At 37.2% G+C, this 24,385-nt stretch overlaps 1 protein-coding gene across 1 annotated transcript in view; it reads right to left on the bottom strand.

The window, feature by feature from the left end:
• Cdh20 (cadherin 20) overlaps nucleotides 1-24,385 on the bottom strand; it is a 224,122-nt gene that overhangs the window by 26,026 nt on the left and 173,711 nt on the right. Inside the window, 1 exon segment of the mRNA XM_047526681.1 lies at nucleotides 4,592-4,845. Within this exon segment, the coding sequence (XP_047382637.1) occupies nucleotides 4,592-4,845 (254 nt within the window).

Raw genomic sequence — 24,385 nt, 5'->3', positions numbered from 1 at the left:
ACAGTTTTGCTGGGAATAAGTGTCTTTAGTGCATTGTTTTTTAAACTGTAGGTTAGTAGGTTACAAAGTCAGTATAGTGGGTAATGAGTATCATTGAAGCAAAATGAATTAGAATATATATATGCCAGACTATCACATACTATAAGTGTAATTTCATGTAAAACTTGTTTCATATATACATAGGTATACAGTCTGAATATATATGTATACATATACACACAAACACATATAGGTTATTAAAATGGTATTTTGTTTCAAATATGCACATATCTTTTGCAGAGATTCAGGAAGGCCATTCAGAGAATTAGCAATTCAAGAGATAACCATTGAGAAAGGTCTGAAGAAGTTGGACTCATTTCAATTTGGATTTCCTAAGAGTTAGGACCTTTAAGAACATAAATTAATGTCTCATTCTATCTGTGACCCTGTTTAATGAACATTTACTGTATGCCAGGCACTGTTCAGCACATACTGTGTATGTTGTCATTTAATCTTAAAGGAACACTATGAGGTAGGTTACTATTACGCTGTTTTACAGGTGAGAAAACTGAGGTTTGGAGAGGTTTAAGTCATTTTTCCAGGGTCACACTGCTGAGAACCGAGCCTAGGCAGTCTGGCTTCAGATTCCTTGACCTAACTAACAGACCATGCTGCACTACTGACACATGCATTGTATGAGATTGTCTAAGGAAACAGAAATCGACCTCTCCCAGATAATCCCTGAAAGTAAACAGCTGACTTTTTAATAAAAAAAAATACCTATAAAGTTCATTTAAAATGAACTGGAACATTATTTTTTTTCTAGGCATAATTTGTGATTTAGTTATAAAGTTTACTAGCTATTTTAAGAGTTGAATTTTCTTTTAGGGAAAAAAAAACACACTAGTTGACTCATGACAGTCTTATCTTTCAGCTCCTCACACATGAGAAAAGCCCAGCATTTGGTCCACAGAGCCATAACCCCAATGGCAGCACTCCAAACTGTAGGCATAATGCCAAGAGGAGAGCAGCCTATGTGGAACCAGCTTTCTACACTCAAACCTGCAACACCATAGCAAATGTCACAGATGGTATGGGAGATGGAGTAATGGAAATAACAAAGTGCCAGGACCCCTGACAGCATTGCCTGGTTGACACAGCAGGACCCTGACTCAGGAAGTCTCCCTCATCAGTGGAATCCCTCTCCCATTTCCACTTTCCCAGATGAGGTTTGCTTTGAGGGCATAATGGCCTCATTTCTCTGAATGGGGCACTGGGCCAATTTCCAGGAGGTGGGTGAAGAAATTAAAGGTGTAGAATACAGATGGAAAATGAGGAAATTGGGACACACTAGTGGATTTTATAGGGAGTTTTCCTTTCTCTAACTTTAATATTCGCATGTACTATGAGCAGAATAAGTGTAGCACATGTACAGAACTGCATTAAGCAAATAGTACTTAATGCAGTTAATGTACTTAAATAGAACTCCCTGTTTCTCTCAATTTGGGGTCATGATCAGGTAGTGGTAAATCCACATACTCTGGATAGCACAAGAGAGTAGGCTATTTCTACATCAGCAGAAGCCTATTTCAGTTGCCAAATTGTTCAGTAACCTGCTTTCCAGAAATTCCTTGAACATTTATTAAAAATTCAGGGAATCTATACATTATATTTTTAATATACATATGACTACATCTGGATACACTATTTTGGGGTTTACCAATAAATGACAACCAGATTACATACTTGAACATACTATCAACTTTCTGGAATGGAGATGGTAAAAGTCCTAAAAATCTTTTTAAAATGTTAAATGGCCTTTAATCTATCACATTATAACTTCAGATAAGACATTGATTATTTTGGTGATTTAATAAGTATTTTCTTTTTATGAATATAAATCTTATTTATTCTTCATCTTCTGAAGTGTTTTTTTTTTTTTTTAATTGCCCACGGTGCTGGGGATTCGAACCACGGCCCTTGCGCATGCTAGGCAAGCGCCCTACGAGATGGGCTATATCATCAGCACTTATTTATTCTTCATAACCAAAATTCAGAAGATGAATTAACCATGCAGCATGTAACATATGCAAATAATTTTAAAGCACACTAATTTTATATTAAAAATAAGGTAAAATGAACTATTTGGGGAAAGATAACAGAGGAAAGCAATCTAAAATTGACTTATTAAATGATAGCCAGAGATTTGATGTTCTGCTTGGGAACATTCTGTTGCTGTGGGTAGTTTAGAGTCAGGGACCTTTTATCTAGCAATATGAATTCTGTTCTTTCTTTGTAACCACAGTGCAGAAGGGGAATTATCTTCAGCTTTAATAACTGGAATTCTGCTTTGCCCGTGTACCTGAGGCTTTGTCTTGCTCCCTCCCGACCTGGGATCTATTTTTTGCCTGTTTCTCTCTCAGGATGTAGAGAACTGCCCAAGTATAGTTCATCAGACCTTGCTGTGTTCTTGGATTCATCCTGGCTGAGTTCTATTGGAATAGCCCAGCTCTATTACATGGACCTCCCGGAGGCCATCTGACAGTTTGCAAGTGGAGCATTTTCTGTTAGACTGCTTCCTTCATTTTGTCCACCTCGTTTTGCTTTATGCTAGTAGTAGATCTGGAACCTCTGATGTTTCTCTCTAATTCTGGAATATCTTTTTTTTTCTTTTTTTTTTGAGGGGGGGGGCGTACTGGGGATTGAACTCAGGAGCACTTGACCACTGAGCCACATCCCCGGTCCTGTTTTGTATTTTATTTAGAGATGGGTCTCACTGAGTTGCTTAGTGCCTTGCTTTTACTGAGTCTGGGCTTTGAAGTTGGGATCCCCCTACCCCAGCCTACTGAGCTGCTGGGATTTACAGGTGTGCGCCATTGCACCCAGTCTTATTCCTGTATATATCTTGAACTAATGAGTTAGTCTTGAATACTAGATATATACTCTAGGTTGTGTATGTGCTGTCTGGCTGTGTTCAGTCTCTTTTGCTTATTTGTTGTTTAGTAGTGTGACTCCTATCAGGATCCTGTTTCCAGTGTTTTACCATGTAGGGGTTAAGAGTCACATTCTGGGAAGATGTGAAAGTATTCACAGGATATTCTGACTATTTTAGAATAGGATCTGATTTTTTTAAGCTTGTGCTTGTATTATTTAGGTTTCCCACATAAAGTTTTATTCTGTAAAGTTCTCCCCACAGTACCTTCTTTGATATGAATAAATTAATGTGTTGTAGATTAATAGATACACAGTTAATAAGTTATGATCATAAAGAATTTTCTTGGCTTCTGAAAATATAAATTTATAGTATAATCTGTTTCATTTGTGTTGTGGTTGTTTTGAGGACAATGTAGGTTTACTTTTCATTCTTTTTTATATTTAAAAAGCTTAAGTTTGAAATATTTTTTTTAAAGTTATAACTCAGATGAATTGCCTTCAAAAAACAAAAGAATTCAAAGAAAATCATTTTAGCCATTTTAAGGCCTGAACTTGTAAAATGTTTACTAGTTGGTTCAAGGAAGCAGATTTCCACCTACTGTAGGTATTCTCTAGAGAGAATCATTCTAGTTGAATTGCAAAAGCACATTTTCATTAAATACACAAAAGCACCAGGTAAAGGAAGTAGCCAACTGACAGAACAGGCATTTGATATATTGGAGTGTGTTTAAAATATGTTATTTGCACTAAGGCCTCAGATTCATTTTACTGTGTGGCTTTCAACAATTAATGTGACAGATGGCCTTAAACAGCCTTGGAAACCTGATCTTTTGTGTCATGCGTCAGAAGCTTGGCAGTTGCTCTGGAAGGTTGAGGTGTCAACCTGTTCACCAGCTGTTTGCACTTTGGTTCCAGAGTTGATGAGAAATGGCAATGGTTGTAAGAGCAGTTCTTACCCTCCTGAGGGGGAAGCATCTCTTAATTTAGAACATACCTTAGACAGATATGTGAGATTGCAATTTAGAGCCCTGTCTGGCCAGTCTGCATGCTTTAAAGCCAATGACATCAGGAGTAGTTTCTGTGTCTGTTCTTTCTACAGTATGTGGAAATACGTATGGTTTATTTTTCCCATTTTTTAAAAGTGAAAAATATCAAAGGTTTATTCAAGTAGAAAGAATGTGCAATGATCACCTTTTTATTCATGACTAAGAATCAGGGTTTTAACATTTTGACATTTGTGTGTCTATGCTTTATCTGAATTGTAGTTCTCCATTGGGGATGATTTTGCACCACTGCCCTGGACATTTGGCAGTACAGGGGGATGTTTTAGGTTGTTACAGCTTGGTGGTGGTGGGGTGCTATTGGCATTTAGTGGGTTAAGGCTAGAGATACTGCTGCACGTCATTTAGTGTACAGAACAACCTCTCACAACAACACAGAATTATGTAACCCCAAATGTCACTGGGATCGGGATTGAGAACTAAGGTTGTGTGTATGTGTATCTGAACCAAATGAAAGTGAGTTGCAGATATAATAACACTTCATTTCCAATTAACATAACAGGTACATGTTATTTAAATAGAAAAAACTCAGAACTTCCAGGGATGAGATATGAAAGGAAGAAGTAAGGAAGGGAACATTGCAGAATATAAGGAAAGTGTGGAATCTGTGGAAAAACCTGATTGAGTTGTTGGTCATATCTGGGTCCTTTGCAGAGATGATCTGTATGGTTGTTCCAATTGCTACATCTTCAGGCACCTCCACAAAATAAAAGCCGGGTTCAAACACAGGAGGCTCATCCACATCTTCTACACTGATGTGCACTGTTGTTGTGTCTTGAAAGGGGCCCAGGTTCAGAAAACGCATCTCTAGATGAGGGTTGGCTCCCTCCACCTTCAAGGTGTAGCTTTTCTTGCTTTCAAAACTCAAGGGCTAAAAGTAATGACAAGAAAATTGAATAGCCATTAGCATATATGTTCAAGGTCAAAAGGATGTTCAATATTGATGACTGTTACTGAGATCCCCAAATTGATTAAAATGGTAGAAAGAGGCAAAGGTATAAACAAGGGAAAATTTTCTCCTTCTGTTGTTCTTTGTTTTAACATCAGATTCAACTTTGGATAAGAAAGGTAAGAAAAATTCCAGAACTTCACAGGTAGTTAAGGAAGTCAGTGAGATGATAAAGTTATTTACTCAACTCGGCTTTAACTTGTCTACTCTTTAATCAGCATGGTCTTTAGAGAGAGTCCTGGGAACCTCCTTAACCCTGGTCTTGTTAGCCTGGGACTGTCCCAGTTTTAACATGGAAACTTGTTTCCTGGGAACCTGTTCTGTTCCAGGCAAATCAGGAGAGTTGGTCACCTTATCTTTAGATGTGCTTGCTCATTTGAAAAGATGTTGTGACAATTAAGAGCAATGCGTCCTAGACTTTTGTTTGCCTTCTTAAAAATATTTCTTCTTGAGTTCAAAAGCAATAGTAGTCTTTCTAAGAAATTATCTTGATTACCTTACAAGGGTTCTTGGGGCATTGTGTCAGATCAGTCTTTGCATTTAGTTCATCATAGATGATCCCTTTAAAAATTCATTTTGAAAGTTCTACAACATCTCATTTTACAGACCTAGAAGACTCAGAAGACTGTACTAAGTTCATATGGTTATGTAGTATCAGAGCTGAAATGCTGGCCCTGGTGTATGGATTTATCATCCAGTGCTCATCCTTAAGACTTTAATTTTGTCTAGTAAAATTCCATCTCATAAACTATAATTTTTTGTTTTTTTTGATTTATTGGTACTGTCAGAATGTTTTATTTCAAAATAAATTCAGTACTTCAGGACATAAAGTAAACTTAACTACTGTTTCTGAAGAATTTTTTAAAGCTGACAAAATGCTTAAATGTTTTAAGCAACAATTATCACAAAACATCAATTATAAAAACATCATTGAAAATAAGTCATAGAATAATTACAGTGGATAGCAGAGCAGTTACTAAAACTTAAAAGTCGTATGTCAATATGCCAGTGATTTGAATTCATTTCAATATTCACTTGTGCTTTTTTCATAAAAATGTGAATGTCAGCATACTCTGTTAGAAAGAGGTACATACCCATTTGAAGCAACTGCTTTGCTTCTGAAAAATAAACATCCGTAGGAGTTACTTTAACTAAATATGTTATTTTCAGGTTCTAACAAAAAGTTTTTCCATTTTATTGCTCTTATTCAGTATTTACTCAGGGCCAGACCTTGTGTTTCATGTCTCATGGATCCTCAACCATTTCGATTTAAACCAAGTATCTCATTTGTGCCAGCCTACCTCTTTAGTTGTTAAACAGAAGGCAAAATTTTATAAATAAAAATATGCCAGTCGCATTATGATATATTCAAAGGACTAGGGTTATCAATTTATTTGTACTTACTCCCTAAATGTCCACATTTTTCTTTCCTGTTCAGCTATTTTCTCTTAAAACTTAACTCATGTATAGGTAGCCTCAAGTGGACACTTAGGTTAGGTTTCAGTTAGACAAATTGGTTTTCTCCTTAATTTTGAGTCATTTTTCTAATTTGGAATGAATTTTGTATTTTTTAAAAGTTAAGGTGTAATTTACATTCATTAAAACTCATCCCTTTTTCAGTGGAAAGTTTTGTAGGTTTTGACAAATTCAGTATTATGTCTACCACAATAATGAAGATACAGAACTTCATTTCTGTGACTCCCAGAACTCCCACTCTATGCTGTTTTGTGGTCAGCCTCTTCCCGGATACCAGCCCCTGATCATTGACTACTGATCCATGTTCTATCCCTTTTGTAAGAATGTCATACTGGTTTTTCAAGATGGCAGAATAGAGGTCACTTTCCTGGCTGCTCTGTGGTGTGAAACCAAGAAAGCACATAGGCAGCTTCTCAGCAAGGTGGATGAGAAAAAAGGGAGGGGGACTTTATTGAGATCTAATACTGAACTTTCAAAGCAGATCAGACACCCAGGAGGTCATATATAATAAGGAAGAAATCTCCAGAATCACCTCTGCTGCTTCCACTGGAGGCACCCATTAGAGTGGTCCCTCTTCTAAAATGCAGGTTCCTTTAATTTCCTTATCCCTCTACTTAGCTAGAAGAGGGACCACTCTGGCCTGAGGTGTGTCTGGGTGTGGAGAGTTCAGAGATCAAAGACACTGCCCAACTGAACTGAAAGGCATGCTGCATGATATTCTACTTTGGGAAAGAAGCTGCATCACTCCTGGCTGCCTGCAGAGGAAAGAGGAAGGAACCATTTTGCAGCTGCAGTGCAGGGTCTGGCAGCTAGGGGAACCAATTCCTGGCAAACCTGAGTTTGGTCTGAAATGTAGACCTGGCAAACCCATATTGCACAACATAGTGTGTTTCTAAGTTACCAAGAGAAAATCAAAAGTAGAGAGAGTTTTATACAGGGCACCTACTGGTCGTGGTAACTCACCTGAATCTCCCCTTCCCCCTCCAATCTAGCGGCTTGCAGGACTGGCTGAGGGAGATGCACCGGACTGGGAATTGAAAAGAGTGGGGGCAGGAGAGATTGAGTTTGGAGACTGAACCCAAGAGACAAGGAAATGTGGGGTCTGCCAGTTATGAAGGGGACTAAGAATTGACTTCTCCAGTGCATGAGTGGAACCCAGGGGAGATCCCTGGAGTGTAATCTTCCAGTGTGGACTGGCAATTTCTGGGTCCTAAGGAGTGCTGATTTAAAATCTCCAGACCAATTACCATTCATTGAAGAACCTGGAGATTACCTGTGCCCAAACCCTCCAGGAGGTCTGCCTATGGGATTTCCTCTCTTATTCCAGCAACCCTACCTTGAGGGCGGAGCAGGCATCACACTCCAGGCCACCCTACCTAGCACTGCTGAGAAGGGAAGTTGAGAATCTTTTGAACTCCAGTGGGCACAATTCTTTAACTTTTCATCAAGATCTGTGTTTTTTTTTTTTTTTTTTTTTGATTTTCTTTTTTCTTTTTTTAATTGTGATCTGGATGGTTCAAAGACAGTTATACATATTCATTTTTTCCTCTCATTTTTAGTATTTTTGAAGCCAGTTACTTTTCATGAATCAGTATTTTGAGGACTAGGATGTTTGATTAGCATATTTTAGTTTTGTTTCGTATTTTTATTTTTTAAAATTTTTACTTTATATCTTTTTATCTACTTGTTTCCCTTGATTCTCTTTCTCTCTATTTTTCTGATAATAGCCAATCTCTATTATTCTCTTTCACTCTTCCTTTAATTTTTTATTTCTATTTTCGTTCCTTCATCACTTCATCACATTCAACATTATTTCTGTTCTCTCTGTCCACTATTTGAAATTATAAACCATTTTGCAAACTTACTGTTTTTACTGTGGACAATAACTGAGCATATCATTTTTGTTTATTGTGATAACATTGTAGATGTCATAGCAGAAACTATTAGGGCTAATGCTGTATATTATTTGTATTGGTTCTTATTGTCTCTGCCTAAATGATGAGGTATTAGAAACCTTCAGGGATACTGTAAGTCCACAGAATAGAAACTCTACTGCCTCAGATCCACACTGTTAGATGGGTAGACACACAGTGTGAAAAAGCAAGGGAACAAATTGCCCCAAACAAACCAAGGTGCTTCAGTAACAGAATCCATTGACACTGTGGTGGAAGAAATGTCAGAGAAGGAGTTTAGAATGTACAAAAACCAAACTAAGGTATAGGATGATGTAAGGAGTGAAATCAGAGAGAAAATACAGGAGGTGAAAGATTACTTTAATAAAGAGATAGAGATTCTGGAAAAAAAAATCAAGCATAAATCCTCAAAATGAAGATGTTAGTAAACCAAATTAAAAATTCAATAGAAAGTGTCACCAACAGACTAGACCACTTGGAAGACAGAGTTTTAGACAATGAACACAAAATATATAATCTTGAAAGTAAAGTTGACTTTGGAGAAAAGATGTTAAGAGACTATGAACAAAACTTCCAAGAAATATGGGATAATCTGAGAAGACCAAATATAAGATTAATTGGTATAAGTGTAGGCTCATGATATAAGGAGTGAAATCAGAGAGAAAATACAGGAGGTGAAAGATTACACATTTCCTCATTTTTAGTATTTTCCTCACAAACCAAGGGAAGGTACAATCTTTTCAATGAAATATTAGAAAATTTCTCAAACCTAAAGAATGAAATGAGAAATCAAATAAAGGAGGTTTACGGGACTCCAGATATATAAAATTACAGCAGACCCATACCAAGGCATGTTATTATGAAAATGCCTAACATACAGAATGAGGATAGAATTTTAAAGGCTGCCAGAGGGGGTGGGGAAATAGGTCATATTTAGAGGGACACCAGTCTGGATCTCACTGATTACTCAACCCAGATCCTCAAAGCTTGGAGGTCTTGGAATACTACATATTAAGCTTTGGGGGACTGGGGGAAGAATACAAACCCAAAATACTATACCCAGCAAAATTAAGGTTCAGAATTGATAATAAAATAAAAACCTTCCACTATAAAAAAAAGTTATAAGAATTCATATCTAGAAAGCCTGCACTACAAAACATAATAAGGTAGTTTTTGAAGAAGAAATGAAAAATAAATGGAAAACCAGCAAAAGGAAGAACTACAGAAGAATAGTCAATCAGAGGAGAAACATTGAAATTAAAAAGCAGAAATAAATGAAAATGACAGAGAATAAAATCCATTTGCCAATAGCATTGAATTTAAATGGCCTAAAGTCATCAAAAGACATAGACTGGCAGATTGAACTAAAAAACAATACCCAATATGCTGTATCCAAGAGACTCACCTCAGAGGCAAAGGTATCTACAGACTGAAGGTGAAAGGGTGGGAAAAAAACATATTCACATAAATCTTGTAAACAAGCAGGGATTTCTATCCTCATTTCAGATAAAGTGGACTTTAAGTCAATCAGAAGGGCCAAAGATGGACATTTCATACTGCTTAAGGGAATTATACATCAATAAGACACAACAATCAAATATTTATGTTCCAAACCATGGAGCATCTATGTATATCAACAAACCCTTCTCAATTTCAAGAATCAAATAGACCACAACACAGTAATACTAGGTGACTTACCACATGACTCTCCTCACTGAATAGATTCCCCAAACAAAAACTAAATAAAGAAGCTATAGAACTAAAAAATACAATTAATAATTTATACCTAACAGAACATAGAATATTTTATCCATCAATGACTGAATACACTTTCTTCTCAGCAGCACACAGTCCTACTCTAAAATAGACCACATCTTTGTCCATGAAGCAACTCTTAGTAAATACAAAAAATAGAGATAATGAACGCTTGGAGGTTCTACAGATCTCTCTTGCTTCAACAGTGTTTGGATGGAACAGACCTGGGGACTCCCTTTTCTTCTAGCTTCCAATCGCCTTCCAATCTGATCTCCATTTACAATCTCCGGGACCATCTTCTCGCCCATCTCCTGCTTCCAGGACCAGCTAACTCTGTTTTTTGTGGTTAGCTCCTTATTGACGACCAACCATAGCCTCCCAGATTCATCAGACTTATTCTACCGAGGTTGAGACTGCCATCAACCACCTGGTCAATTTACATCTGCAGGCCTCCTATACCTACCTCTCTCTGGGCTGCTATTTCCACCGTGAGGATGTGGCTCTGGAGGGCGTGGGCCATTTCTTCCGAGAGTTGGCCAAGGAAAAGCGAGAGGCCTCTGAGAGTCTCCTGAAGATGCAAAACCAACTTGGCGGCCACGCCCTCTTCCAGGACGTGCAGAAACCTCAAGATGAGTGGGGCAACACCCAGGATGCCATGGAAGCTGCCTGGGCCCTGGAGAAGAACCTGAACCAAGCCATTTTGGATCTTCATGCCTTGGGCTCTACCCGCACAGACCCACATCTCTGTGACTTTCTGGAGAACCACTTCCTTGATGATGAACTGAAGCTCATCAAGAAGATTGGTGACCACTTGACTAATCTCCACCACCTGGCAGGCCCCCCAGGCTGGCCTGGGCGAGTATCTCTTTAAAAGACTCACCCTCAAGCATGACTAGAAGGCCTGGAGCAGTATGGCCTTAGGTGGGGCTCCTTTGCATATCCTGGCATCAGAGCTTTGGCCTGAGCCTCTCTCTATCTCTCTCTCTAACCCCTAGGCAACTTTTTAACCACCATGGAGCCCCTCCCAAACCTGGGACCAAATGAAAATAAAGCTTTTTCCAGAAAAAAAGAAAAAGAGAGATAATACCTTGCATTCTATCAGGTTATAATGGGATGAAATTCAAAATCAATGATAAATGGAAGCTATTTTAATTCCTAGAGACTAATATGCTACTAAATGACCAATGGATAGCTGAAGAAAACGGGGATGAAATTAAAAAAAAAAAAAACAGAGGTAAAAGATAATAATGACACGACATTTCAAAATCTCTGGGATGCTATGAAGGCAGTTCTAAGAGGAAAGTGCATTTCAGTAGACACATTCAATAAAAGAATAGTTATCAAACAAATAATCTAAAACCTAATACTACATCTCAAAGGCCTAAAAAAGAAGGGAAAAAAACCACCAAAAGCAGTAGAAGACAGGAAATAATTAAAAACAGAGTTGATATCAATGAAATTGAAATGAAAAAATAAAAAAAAAATCAACAAAACTGTTGGTTCTTTGAAAAAATAATATTGATAAGACCTTAGCAAAGCTAATGAAGAGAAAAAAAAGCTCAATAATACTCATCATGAAAAAGGAATTGTCACCTTGGACATAATGAAACACAATAATCAGAAACTTTTGAAAATTTGTACTCCAATAAAATAGAAAACCTTGAAGACATTGACAGATTTCTAGAGACATACGACCTACCCAAATTGAATCAAAAGGACATGTAAAATTTAAACAGTTTTAATTTTCAGCAGTGGAATTGAAGACATCATCAGAAGCCTACCAAGAAAGAAAATCCCAGGACCGGACAGATTCTCAGCTGAGTGCTCCCAGACCTTCAAAGAACAACTAACACCAATTCTCCTCATATTATTCCATGAACTAATCACCTTGATACCAAAACCAGACAAAGATACATCAAGGATAGAAAACTTCAGACCAATATCCATGATGAACATAGATGCAAAAATTCTCTTTTTTTTTTTTGTGGTGCCGGGGATTTGAACCCAGGGCCTTGTGCTTGCAAGGCAAGCACTCTACCAACTGAGCTATATCCCCAGCCCCCAAAATTCTTAATACTGGCAAATTGCATACAAAAACATATAAAAAAAAAGATAGTGTACCATGATAAAGTGGGGTTCATCCCAGGGATGTAAGGTTGGTCCAACATATGGAAATCAATAAATGTAATTTACCAAATCAAAGACATAAAGACAAGAATCGCATGATAATCTCAATTAATTGCAGAAAAAGCATTTGACAATATAGTATCCATTCATGTTCAAAACACTTGAAAAACTGGGGACAGTAGGAACATACCTCAACTTTGTAAAGTCTGTGTATGTTATACCCAACACCAACATCATTCTAAATGGAGAAAAATTGAAAGCATTCCCTCTAAAAACTGGAACAAGACAGGGGTGCCCACTTTCACTGCTCCTATTCAACATAGTCCTGTAAACTCTAGTCAGAGCAATTAGGCAAAGAGAAATTAAAGGGATACAGATAGGAAAAGAAGAGCTTGAACTATCCCTGTTTGCTGAAGACATGATTATATATTTAGAGGACTCCCAAAATTCCACCAGAACACTTCTAGAACTCATAAATGAGTTCAGCAAAGTAGCGGGATATAAAATTATCACCTATAAATCAATTGCATTCCTATATACCAATGATGAATCAAGTGAAAGAAAAATTAGGAAAACTATCCCATTCACAATAACCTCAAAACAAAAACAAAAACAAAAACAAAAACAAAAAATCTTTGGGAATCAGCCTAAAAAAAGAGGTGAAAGACCTCTACAATGAAAACTACAGAACACTTAAGAAATTGAAGAAGACCTTAGAAGATGGAAAGATCTCCCATGTTCCTGAATAGGCAGAATTAATACTGTAAAAATAACCATAGCACCAAAAGCACTGTAGATTTAATATAACTCCTATTAAAATTCCAATGGCATTCTTCATAGAAATAGAAAAAGCAGTCATGAAATTCATTTGGAAAACTAAGAGGCTCAGAATAGCCAAAGCAATTCTCAGTGAGAAAAATGATGGCAGGAGGCATCACAATACCAGACCTTAAATTATACTACAGAGCTATAGTAACAAAACCAGCATAGTATTGACACCAAAACAGACATGAAGACCAGTAGTACAGAATACAAGACACAGAGACAAAACCATATAAATACAGTTAGCTCATATTAGACAAAGGCACCGCATACTTTGGAGAAAAGAGTCTCTTCAACAAATAGTTCTGGGGAAAATGGAAATCCACATGTATTTTAAAATGAATTTGAACCCTTACCTCTCACTCTGCACAAAACTCGAACTCAGCATGGATCAAAGACCTAGGCATTAGACCAGAGACCTTGCACCTAACTAGAAAAAAATGTAGACTGTTATGGTTTGGTTGTGAGGTGTCCCTCAAAAGCTCAAGTGTGAGACAATGCAAGAAGGTTCAGAGGAGAAATGATTGGGTTATAAGAGTCTTACTCCAATCAGTGATTAAATTCCCTGATAGGGATTAACAAACTGTGTGGTAACTGAAGTGGTAGGGTGTGGCGGGGGGAGGTAGGAATTGGGGCATGGTTTTGGGTATTTGTACCTGGAGGGTAGAAACTCTCTGCTTTCTGATCATGAAGCGAACTGCTTCCTTCTGCCACACTGTCCCTCCATGATGTTCAGCCTCCTCTCCAGTTCCGAGGAATGGAGCCGGCCTTCTGTGGACTAAGACCTCTGAAACTGTGAGCCCTGAAATAAACTTTTCCTCCTTTAAAATTGTTCTGGTTAGCTCCTTTAGTCATAGCAGCAAAGAAGCTAACTAAAACATAGGCTCAACTTTCCATTATGTCGACTTAGGAACCAACTTCCTTAACAAGACTCCTAAAGCTCAAGAAGTAAAATCAAGAATCAATAAATGGATGGTTTCAAACTAAAAAGCTTTTTCATAGCAAAGGAAACAAATGTGTACAGAGATCCTACAGAATGGGAGAAAATCTTCACCACCACTACCTCTGATAAAGGCGTTAATTTTCAGGATATACAAAGAACTAAAAAAAAAAAAAAAACAAACCCCAAAAAACCAAGTAACCCAATCAATAAATGGGCAAAGGAACTGAACAGACACTTCACAGAAGAAATACAATTGATCAACAAACATGAAAAATTTTCATCATCTCTAGCAATTAGAGAAATGCAAATCAAAACTAACATTTCCTCTCCGATCAGAATGGCAATTATCAAGAATACAAGCAACAATAGGTGTTGGCGAGGATGTGGGGAAAAAGTACTCATACATTGCTGGTGGAACTGTGAATTGGGGCAGCCACTTTGGAAAACAGTATGGAGATTCCTCAGAAAAATTGGAATGGAACCACCATTTGACCCAGCTATCCTATTCCATAGTTTGTACCAAGGACTTAAAATCAACATACTACAGTGACTCAGCCACATCAATGTTTATAGTAGCTCAATTCACAATAGCTAAAGTATGGAACCAACCTAGAAGCCCTTAAACAGATGAATGAATAAAGAAAATGTGATATATGTATATATTATATATATAATACATATATACCTACACATACAATGGAGTATTAGCCTTAAAGAAGAATAAAATTATGGCATTTGTCAGTAGATGGATGGAACTACAGACTATCATGCTCAGTGAAATAAGCTAATCCCAAAAAACCAAAGGCTGAATGTTCTCTCTGATATGTGGATGCTAACACACAATAAGGGGGCAGAGAGGGAAGAGAGGTTCATTGGATTGGACAAAAGGGAATGAAGGGAAGGAAGGGTGGATGGGAATAGGAAAGAGAGTAGAATGAATCGGACATAACTTTTCTATGTTCATATATGAATACACGACCAGTGTAACTCCACATCTTGTACAACCTCAAGTTATACTCCATGTATGTATAATATGTCAAAATACATTCTACCATTATGCATATCTAAAAGAACAAATTAAAAAAATCATTTATTACTGAAAAATGTCACATAAGTTGAATCATTCAGTATATCATAATTTGCATGTAGTTTCTTTTACTTCACTTGATACACTGGGATTCATCCAAGTTTTTATATGCATAGGTAGTCTATTCTTTTTTATTGCTGAGTAGTATTCCATCGTGTGGGTGTACAATGGTTAATTTCTCTATTTTCCATTAGAGGTATTTTTGGGTTACTTTCAATTTCTAACAGTTACGAATAAAGTTTCTGTGAATATTTGCATACAGATTTTTGTGTGGACTTGTTTTCATTTCACTTGGGTAAATACCTATGAGTACAATTGCAGAATTGTATGATAAATGAAATTTTTAAGAGAATTTCAAACCAGTTTTCAAAGGGGCAGTACCATTTTTTATTTACTTCAGGAATGTTTGAAAATTCCAGTTTCTCTACATCTTTGTCAGTGCTTAGTTTTGTCAGTTTTTTTGATTTTAACTATCCTAGTTTGTGCGAAGTGGTATTTCATTGCAGTTGTGAGTTGCACTTCTCTCATGCCTAATGATGCATCTTCATAGACCTTCTTGAAGAGTTCTTTATATATTCAAGTCCTTTATCAGACATAGAATTTGCAAATATTTTCACCCCCTCTGTGATTTGTCTTTCATTCTCAAAACAATCTTTTGAAGAGCAATTTTTGATGAGATCTTACCACTTTGTTTTGTTAGACTGGGATTCTAGTATCATTTTGAAGAAAACTTTGCCTTATCATGGTCACAAAGATTTTCTCCCGTGTTTCCATTTAGAAATTTTATATTAGTTTTTACATTTAGTTGTATGATTCATTTGATTTTATTTTACGACGAATAATTGAGATTCATTTTTTTTGCTTATGGTATCTAATTGTTCCAGCATCATTTGTTGAAAGACTAGAGTGAGTTTTTAATTATTATCAAAATTTCTTTTAAAATGTTAAGATTGGGGGTGAGGGTGACTGCATCTCCAGTCGCTCCAGAACCCAGGACTCAAGAAGGGGAGGCATTGAGAGACTCGGACTAAAATAGAGCCACGGGTGAGTCTCCCCCACCGGGTGAAGCTCAGCCTGGGCGGCAGGTCCGGATAAAGGTGGCTTATCGGAGCAGGGCAGGGCAGCTAGAGTCTTCCCCAGGCAGCCCTGCGCACTCCAGCGGTGGGCCCCTCCCACACGACCAGCTTCTCCAGCATCTCGGAGCAGGCCCCCCAGTGAGAGCCTTTCTGATCAGAACCAGCTCCAAGTCCTGGAGTCAGCGCGGCGTGCTCCGGCCCACAAGTGGCTTCAGGGACCAGGACAGGGCAGCCAGGGACTTCCCCAAGCAGCCCAGCCCCCTCCGGTGGGAGGCGCCTTTCAAGGCTAGCTTCTTGGAGCAGACCGCCCAGTGAGAGCCTTTCTACACAGAGCCGGCCACAAGTTCCCGAGCCAACAGAGAGCTTTGACCTGCAAGCAGCCTCTGGGATTAGGGCAGGACAGCCAGAGACTTCTCCAGGAGGCCCTGCCCCCTCAGGCCGCAGGCTCTTTCCACGGGGTGATCCAAGATGGCGGACTAGAGGGTGACTGCATCTCTAGTTGCTCCAGAACCCAGGACTCAAGAAGGGGAGGCATTGAGAGACTCGGACTAAAATAGAGCCACAGGGTGAGTCTCCCCCACCGGGTGAAGCTCAGCCTGGGTGGCAGGCACGGATGGAGGCGGCTTATCAGAGCAGGGCAGGGCAGCTAGAGTCTTTCCAGGTAGCCTTGCACACTCCGGTGGTGGGCTCCTCCCACACAGCCAGCTGCGCGGTTCAGGCCCCCCAGTGAGAGCCTTTCTGCACAGAGCCAGCTCCAAGCCCTGGAACCAGTAGGGGCTAGGGGCAGCTTTCTTCGGAAGCACTGCATTATCAAGTTCCTCCAAGACTCCAGGCTACTGAAGGCTGGGAGGTGATACACTGGAAATCTACAGGGACACTATAAGCCAATAGAGGAAATCTGCAATATCTCAGGGTCCCACTGACATCTGACCAATATGCAAAAACAAGGGAAGAAAATGTCCCAAACAAACCTAGATACTATATCAATAAAACCCAATGACAGCACAGAAGAAGAAATGTCAGAAAGGGAGTTCAGAATGTACATAATTAAAACAATCAGGGAAGCAAATGAGGAGATGAAAGAGCAAATGCAGGCATTGAAGGAGGAGATGAAAGAGCAAATGCAGGCATTAAATGATCGAACCAATCAACAGTCAAAAGACCAAATACAGGAAGCAAGAGATCATTTGAATAGAGTTAGAGATACTGAAAAAAAAAAAAAACCAAAACAAACAAATCCTTGAAATGAAGGAAACAATAAACCAAGTTAAAAACTCCATAGAAAGCATAACCAATAAGATAGAACACCTGGAAGACAGAACCTCAGACATTGAAGACAAAATATTTAATCTTGAAAATAAAATTGGCCAAACAGAGTAGATGGTAAGAAATCATGAACAGAATCTACAAGAATTATGGGATATCATGAAAAGGCCAAATTTAAGAATTATTGGGATTGAGGAAGGCTTAGAGAAACAAACCAAAGGAATGAACAATCTATTCAATGAAATAATATCAGAAAATTTCCCAAATCTGAAGAACGAAATGGAAAACCAAGTACAAGAGGCTTATAGGACTCCAAATATACAAAATTACAACAGACCCACACCAAGGCACATTATTATGAAAATACCTAACATACAAAATAAAGACAGAATTTTAAAGGCTGTGAGAGAAAAGAATCAAATTACATTCAGGGGGAAACCAGTAAGAATATCAGCAGATTTTTCAATCCAGACCCTAAAAGCTAGAAGGGCCTGGAACAACATTTACCAAGCCCTGAAAGAAAATGGATGCCAACCAAGAATCTTATACCCAGCAAAACTTACTTTCAGATTTGACGACAAAATAAGATCCTTCCATGATAAACAGAAGCTAAAGGAATTTACAAAAAGAAAGTCGGCATTACAGAACATTCTTAGCAAAATATTCCATGAGGAAGAGATGAAAAACAACGATGCAAATCAGCAACGGGAGGAACTAGCCTAAAGGAATAGCCAAATAAAGGAGAAACCAAATCATGTCAAAAAACAAAAATGAGTCAAATGACTGGGAATACAAATCATATCACAATAATAACCCTGAATGTTAATGGCCTGAACTCATCAATCAAAAGACATAGACTGGCAGATTGGATTAAAAAGAAAAATGCAACAATATGCTGCCTGCAAGAGACTCATCTCATAGAAAGAGATACCCATAGACTAAAGGTGAAAGGATGGGATAAAACATACCATGCACACGGACACAGCAAAAAAGCTGGAGTATCCATCCTCATTTCAGATAATGTGGACTTCAAGCCAAAACTAGTCAGAAGGGATAAAGAAGGACATTACATGCTGCTTAAGGAAAGCATAAATCAGCAAGATATAACAATCATAAATATCTATGCCCGAACATTGGCTCATCCACGTACGTCAAACAAATCCTTCTCAATTCCAGAAATCAAATAGACCACGACACAATAATACTAGGTGACTTTAACACCCCTCTCTCACCACTGGATAGATCTTCCAAACAAAAATTGAATAAAGAAACCATAGATCTCAATAACACAATCAACAATTTAGACTTAACGGACATATATAGAATATACCATCCAACAAAGAACGAATACACTTTCTTCTCAGCAGCACATGGATCCTTCTCTAAAATAGACCATATTTTATGCCACAAAACTACTGTTAGCAAATACAAGAAGATAGAGATACTACCTTGTACTCTATCAGATCATAATGGATTGAAATTAGAAATAAATGTCAGAATAAAAAACAAACTTCTCCAATACCTGGAGATTAAATAATACGCTATTATATGATGAATGGATAACAGAAGACATCAGGAGGGAAATAAAAAAATTCTTAGAAGTAAATGAGAACAAAGACACATCATATCAAAATCTCTGGGACACTATGAAAGCAGTACTTAGAGGAAGATTTATTTCATGGGGCGCATTCAACAAAAGAAGTAGAAAGCAACAAATAAACGACTTAACACTACAGCTCAAAGCCCTAGAAAAAGAAGAGCAGACCAAACCAAAAGTAGTAGAAGACAGGAAATATTTAAAATCAGAGCCGACATCAATGAGATTGAAACAAAAGAAATAATCAGAAAAATTAACAAAATAAATAGTTGGGTCTTTGAAAAAATAAACAAAATTGATAAACCCTTAGCCACACTAACAAAGAGAAAGAGGGAGAAAACTCAAATTACTAAAATTCAGAATGAACAAGGAAATATCACAACAGACATGAGTGAAATACAAAACATAATTAGAAGCTATTTTGAAAATCTATACTCCAACAAAACAGAAAAACCTCGAAGACATCAACAAGTTTCTAGAGACATATGAATTACCTAACCTGAACAAGGAGGACATACACAACTTAAATAAATCAATTTCAAGCAATAAAATAGAAGAGGTCATCAAAAGCCTACCAACAAAGAAAAGTCCGGGACCAGGTGGGTTTTCAGCCGAGTTCTACAAAACCTTTAAAGAAGAGCTCATTCCAATACTCCTCAAAGTATTCCATGAAATAGAAGAGGAGGGAACCCTCCCAAACTCGTTCTATGAAGCCAATGTCACCCTGATACCTAAACCAGACAGAGACACATCGAGGAAAGAAAATTTCAGACCAATATCCTTAATGAACATCAACGTAAAAATTCTCAACAAAATTTTAGCAAATCACATACAAAAATATATTAAAAAAATAGTGCACTATGATCAAGTGGGTTTTATCCCAGGGATGCAAGGTTGGTTCAACATCCGGAAATCAATAAATGTCATTCACCGTATCAACAGACCTAAAGTTAAGAATCACATGATTATTTCAAAGGATGCAGAAAAAGCATTCGATAAAATACAGCATCCCTTCATGCTCAAAACACTAGAAAAAATTGGGGTTGTGGGAACATTCCTTAACATTATAAAGGCCATCTATGCTAAGCCCATGGCCAATATCATTCTAAATGGTGAAAAACTGAAAGCATTCCCCCTAAAATCTGGAACAAGGCAGGGATGCCCTCTTCACCACTTCTATTCAACATCATCCTTGAGACTCTAGCCAGAGCAATTAGACAAACCAAAGAAATTAAAGGGATACGAATTGGAAAAGAAGAACTCAAACTATCCCTGTTCGCTGATGACATGATTATATATTTAGAGGAACCTGGAAATTCCACCAGAAAACTTTCAGAACTCATAAGTGAATTCAGTAAAGTAGCAGGTTACAAGATCAGTGCTCATAAATCCAATGCATTTTTATACATAAGTGATGAATCTTCAGAAAGAGAAATTAGGAAAACTACCCCATTCACAATAGCATCGAAAAAAGTGAAATACTTGGGAATCAATCTCACAAAAGAGGTGAAAGTCCTCTACAATGAGAACTACAGAACACTAAAGAAAGAAATTAAAGAAAACCTTAGAAGATGGAAAGATCTCCCAAGTTCTTGGATAGGCAGAATTAATATTGTCAAAATGGCCATACTACCTAAAGTGCTATACAGATTCAATGCAATTCCAATTAAAATCCCAATGATGTACCTTGCAGAAATAGAGCAAGCAATCATGAAATTCATCTGGAAGAATAAAAAACACAGAATAGCTAAAGCAATCCTCAGTAGAAAGAGCGAAGCAGGGGATATCGCAATACCAGATCTTGAACTCTATCAGAAAGCAATAGTAACAAAAACAGCATGGTATTGGTACCAAAATAGACAGGTAGATCAGTGGTACAGAATAGAGGACGTGGACACAAACTCAAATAATACAATTTTCTCATACTAGACAAAGGGACCAAAAATACGCAATGGAGAAAAGATAGCCTCTTCAACAAATGGTGCTGGGAAAACTGGAAAACCATATGCAACACAATGAAATTAAACCCCTATCTGTCACAAAACTCAACTCAAAATGGATCAAGGACCTCGGAATCAGACCAGAGACCCTGCATGTTATAGAAGAAAAAGTAGGTCCAAACCTTCAACTTGTTGACTTAGAATCAGACTTCCTTAACAGGACTCCCATAGCACAAGAAATAAAAGCAAGAATCAACAACTGGGATAGATTCAAACTAAATAGCTTTCTCTCAGCAAAGGAAACTCTCAGTAATGTGAAGAGAGAGCCTACAGAGTGGGAGAATATCTTTACCACTCATACTTCAGATAGAGCACTAGTTTCCAGAATCTATAAAGAACTCAAAAAACTCTACACCAAGAATACAAATAATCCAGTCAGCAAATGGGCTAAGGAAATGAACAGACACTTCACAGAAGAAGATGTACAAGCAATCAACAGATATATGAAAAAATGTTCAACATCTCTAGTAATAAGAGAAATGCAAATCAAAACTACCCTAAGATTTCATCTCATCCCAATTAGAATGGCGATTATCAAGAACACAAGCAACAATAGGTGTTGGTGAGGATGTGGGGAAAAAGGTACACTCATACATTGCTGGTGGGGTTGCAAATTAGTACAGCCACTCTGGAAAGCAGTATGGAGATTCCTCAGAAAGCTTGGAATGGAACCACCATTTGACCCAGCTATCCCACTCCTTGGCCTATACCCAAAGGACTTAAAATCAGCATACTACAGAGATACAGCCACATCAATGTTCATTGCTGCTCAATTCACCATAGCCAGATTGTGGAACCAACCTAGATGCCCTTCAGTTGATGAATGGATAAAGAAACTGTGGCATATATATACAATGGAATATTACTCCGCAATGAAGAATGATAAAATTATGGCATTTGCAGGCAAATGGATGAAATTGGAGAATATCATGCTAAGTGAGATAAGCCAATCTCAAAAAACTAAAGGACGAATGATCTCGCTGATAAGTGGATGAGGACATATCATGGGGGGTGGGAGGGGTTAGCGTTAGGGTTAGGGTTAGGTTTAGGGTTAGGGATAAGGAGGGTGGTAAGAATGGAGGAAAGAAGGACTGTATAGAGGGAAAAGAGGGGTGGGAGGGGTGGGGGGAAGGGAAAAGATAATGAATCAAACATCATTGCCCTGTGTAAATTTGATTACACAAATGCTATGCCTTGACTCCATGTACAAATAGAGAAACAACATGTATCCCATTTGTATGCAATAATAAAAAAAATGTTAAGATTATTGCTTCCCTCACTTCTACCTTTAAAATTCAAAGAAAACATTGCCCCAGGTACTCTCAGCTTTACATTGCCCACATTTGATGAGTTGAACTCTTCCCTCTTCTATAGTTTATGTTCTTATTTTTCTAAACATCAGAAAAATTATTTATATATTCATATTGCTAGGTCAAAGAGTAATAATGAACCCCAACTCCAAATTCAATAAATTTCCTAGAGTTGAGGCACATAAAAATGAAAAGCCATTGTACTCATGAAATGGAGACATAAAAATTATAACATAAAATACTAATGTAGCTTTAATTATTAATTAAGCAGAATTAGGTATTCCCTCCTCTGTTCTCATATCATTTTATCATACTTTCATTACAACTCTTCTTGTTTTGTATTACAGATACTTCTTTTCATGTTGGTTGCTTCCCCAGATTCACAGGCAGAGCCGGTGACTTAGAGTTTTATTTCCAAAATTCTTCGCAAGGCCTAAAACTGAAAATGTAGCAAGAAAATATTATATTGGATAGTACAAAAAGTTTCCCAGTGTGAGTATCAATGTGTTATATGTAAGGATCTTATGTTATCATATCTCAATAATTATAGGTTGTACATTTTTAATTTTAATACTTTGGAAATATGATTGCTTCTCCAACTGATGACCCCTTAAAATTGCTGTGGACTCAACAGGAGATGATGGAATGTAGTTGTTATTGCCTGTATAAGCCAGACCTAGTCAAAGTCATTTGTGCTGTATTTCAGGTGAGTTTTGTACACTTTCAGCACTGCATGCAATGAACTTTACTGACCTCTAAAATGTCTTCAAAAAGATGGTATTCAGCATTGATACAAAAGTTGTGTAGACAGAATGGCATGGAAACACCAGTAAGGAGTAAATCTGATATTTGTGAAGCAAATATGTTCAGCTATGTACCCAAGAGCTCTTCAACTATAAATAAAAACAGGTGAGACCCTGGATCCAATTCCCAATTACATCCCCCCCAAAAATTCTTGCCATTTTAAATTGACAAGAATGTTTTTAAAGGGATACATAAAACAATAAAAGTTATAATTCATGGCATCTTAGTTTTGATGAAATATAGGATTTTTCACTGTGACCTGCCTAAGAGGAGAATGGACTTTGAACAATTACTTATTTTATATTGGGAAGTGGAAGACATGCTGAAGACTAGAAAGTGGCACAACATCATTCGCATATAGAATAAAGAACATTCTGAAAATTATATATTTCAAGATTTAAGTTAAGAGACTGAAAATCGATTGATTACTTAAAAGCTAAAAAGACTTAGGGTACTGGGTAGTAATCAGTGTGTTTTTATGAAGACCCAATTCTATCAATTCAATTTAATTTTTCTGTTTGGAAAAGTATGTGCTTTTTAGAAAAATAATAGGACTAGGGGAAATAAATCAAGAGCAAGACCTTTGTTTCACTTTTATATGACATAAGTAGAAAAGTGGGCAGATAGGTATGGATCAGACATTTGAGTGAATGTTGTTCCAGAGGTATAGATTAAGCATTCAGTAGCCTCTAAGTATTTATTACATGTGACTAGTTCATTTACCCAACTTATTGACCTCTTTCTTAATTCCATTTTCTGGCAGTACATAACAGAAAACAAATCAAAATGACTTTGGAAAAATTGATGCTAGTTTTGATTAAACATGGATGTAGTTTTGGTAATGACAATGAAAGATAGTATTCTGTTTTGTGAGGTTTATTTTTTTTTCCAGGAAAGGGATCTGGAGAAAAGATAATTTGAGGTTCTTCAAATTGTAATGTTAACGAATTAAAAAAAAATGAATGATTTGTAATATGATCTGTGTTATATTATAATAATTTAACAAATAAGTGTTATTTAGAATTGTTATTTTAAGATATATAATAAATTTTAAATATTATCACCAAAGTTTTTTTTTGATTGCTTAATTTTTGAATAGAATTTTTACATTCAAGAAATAATAATTATTCCAAATTTTGAGCATGTATAGTTACTAGTCATGATGAGCAATGTATATTTATTTACTTGAGGCATGCCAAATAGTGGGAGAATGTTCTTAATTCTGTGTCACACAACCAATAGGTATTGATTTTAGTCATTGCTTATAATTCTAGAATGTTATTCAT

Source organism: Sciurus carolinensis, chromosome 15 (assembly GCF_902686445.1).
Source record: "Sciurus carolinensis chromosome 15, mSciCar1.2, whole genome shotgun sequence".
NCBI classification, from domain to species: Eukaryota; Metazoa; Chordata; class Mammalia; order Rodentia; family Sciuridae; genus Sciurus; species Sciurus carolinensis.
The sequence above is the reverse complement of the archived record's forward strand: the minus strand, read 5'-3'. Positions and strand labels throughout refer to the sequence as shown.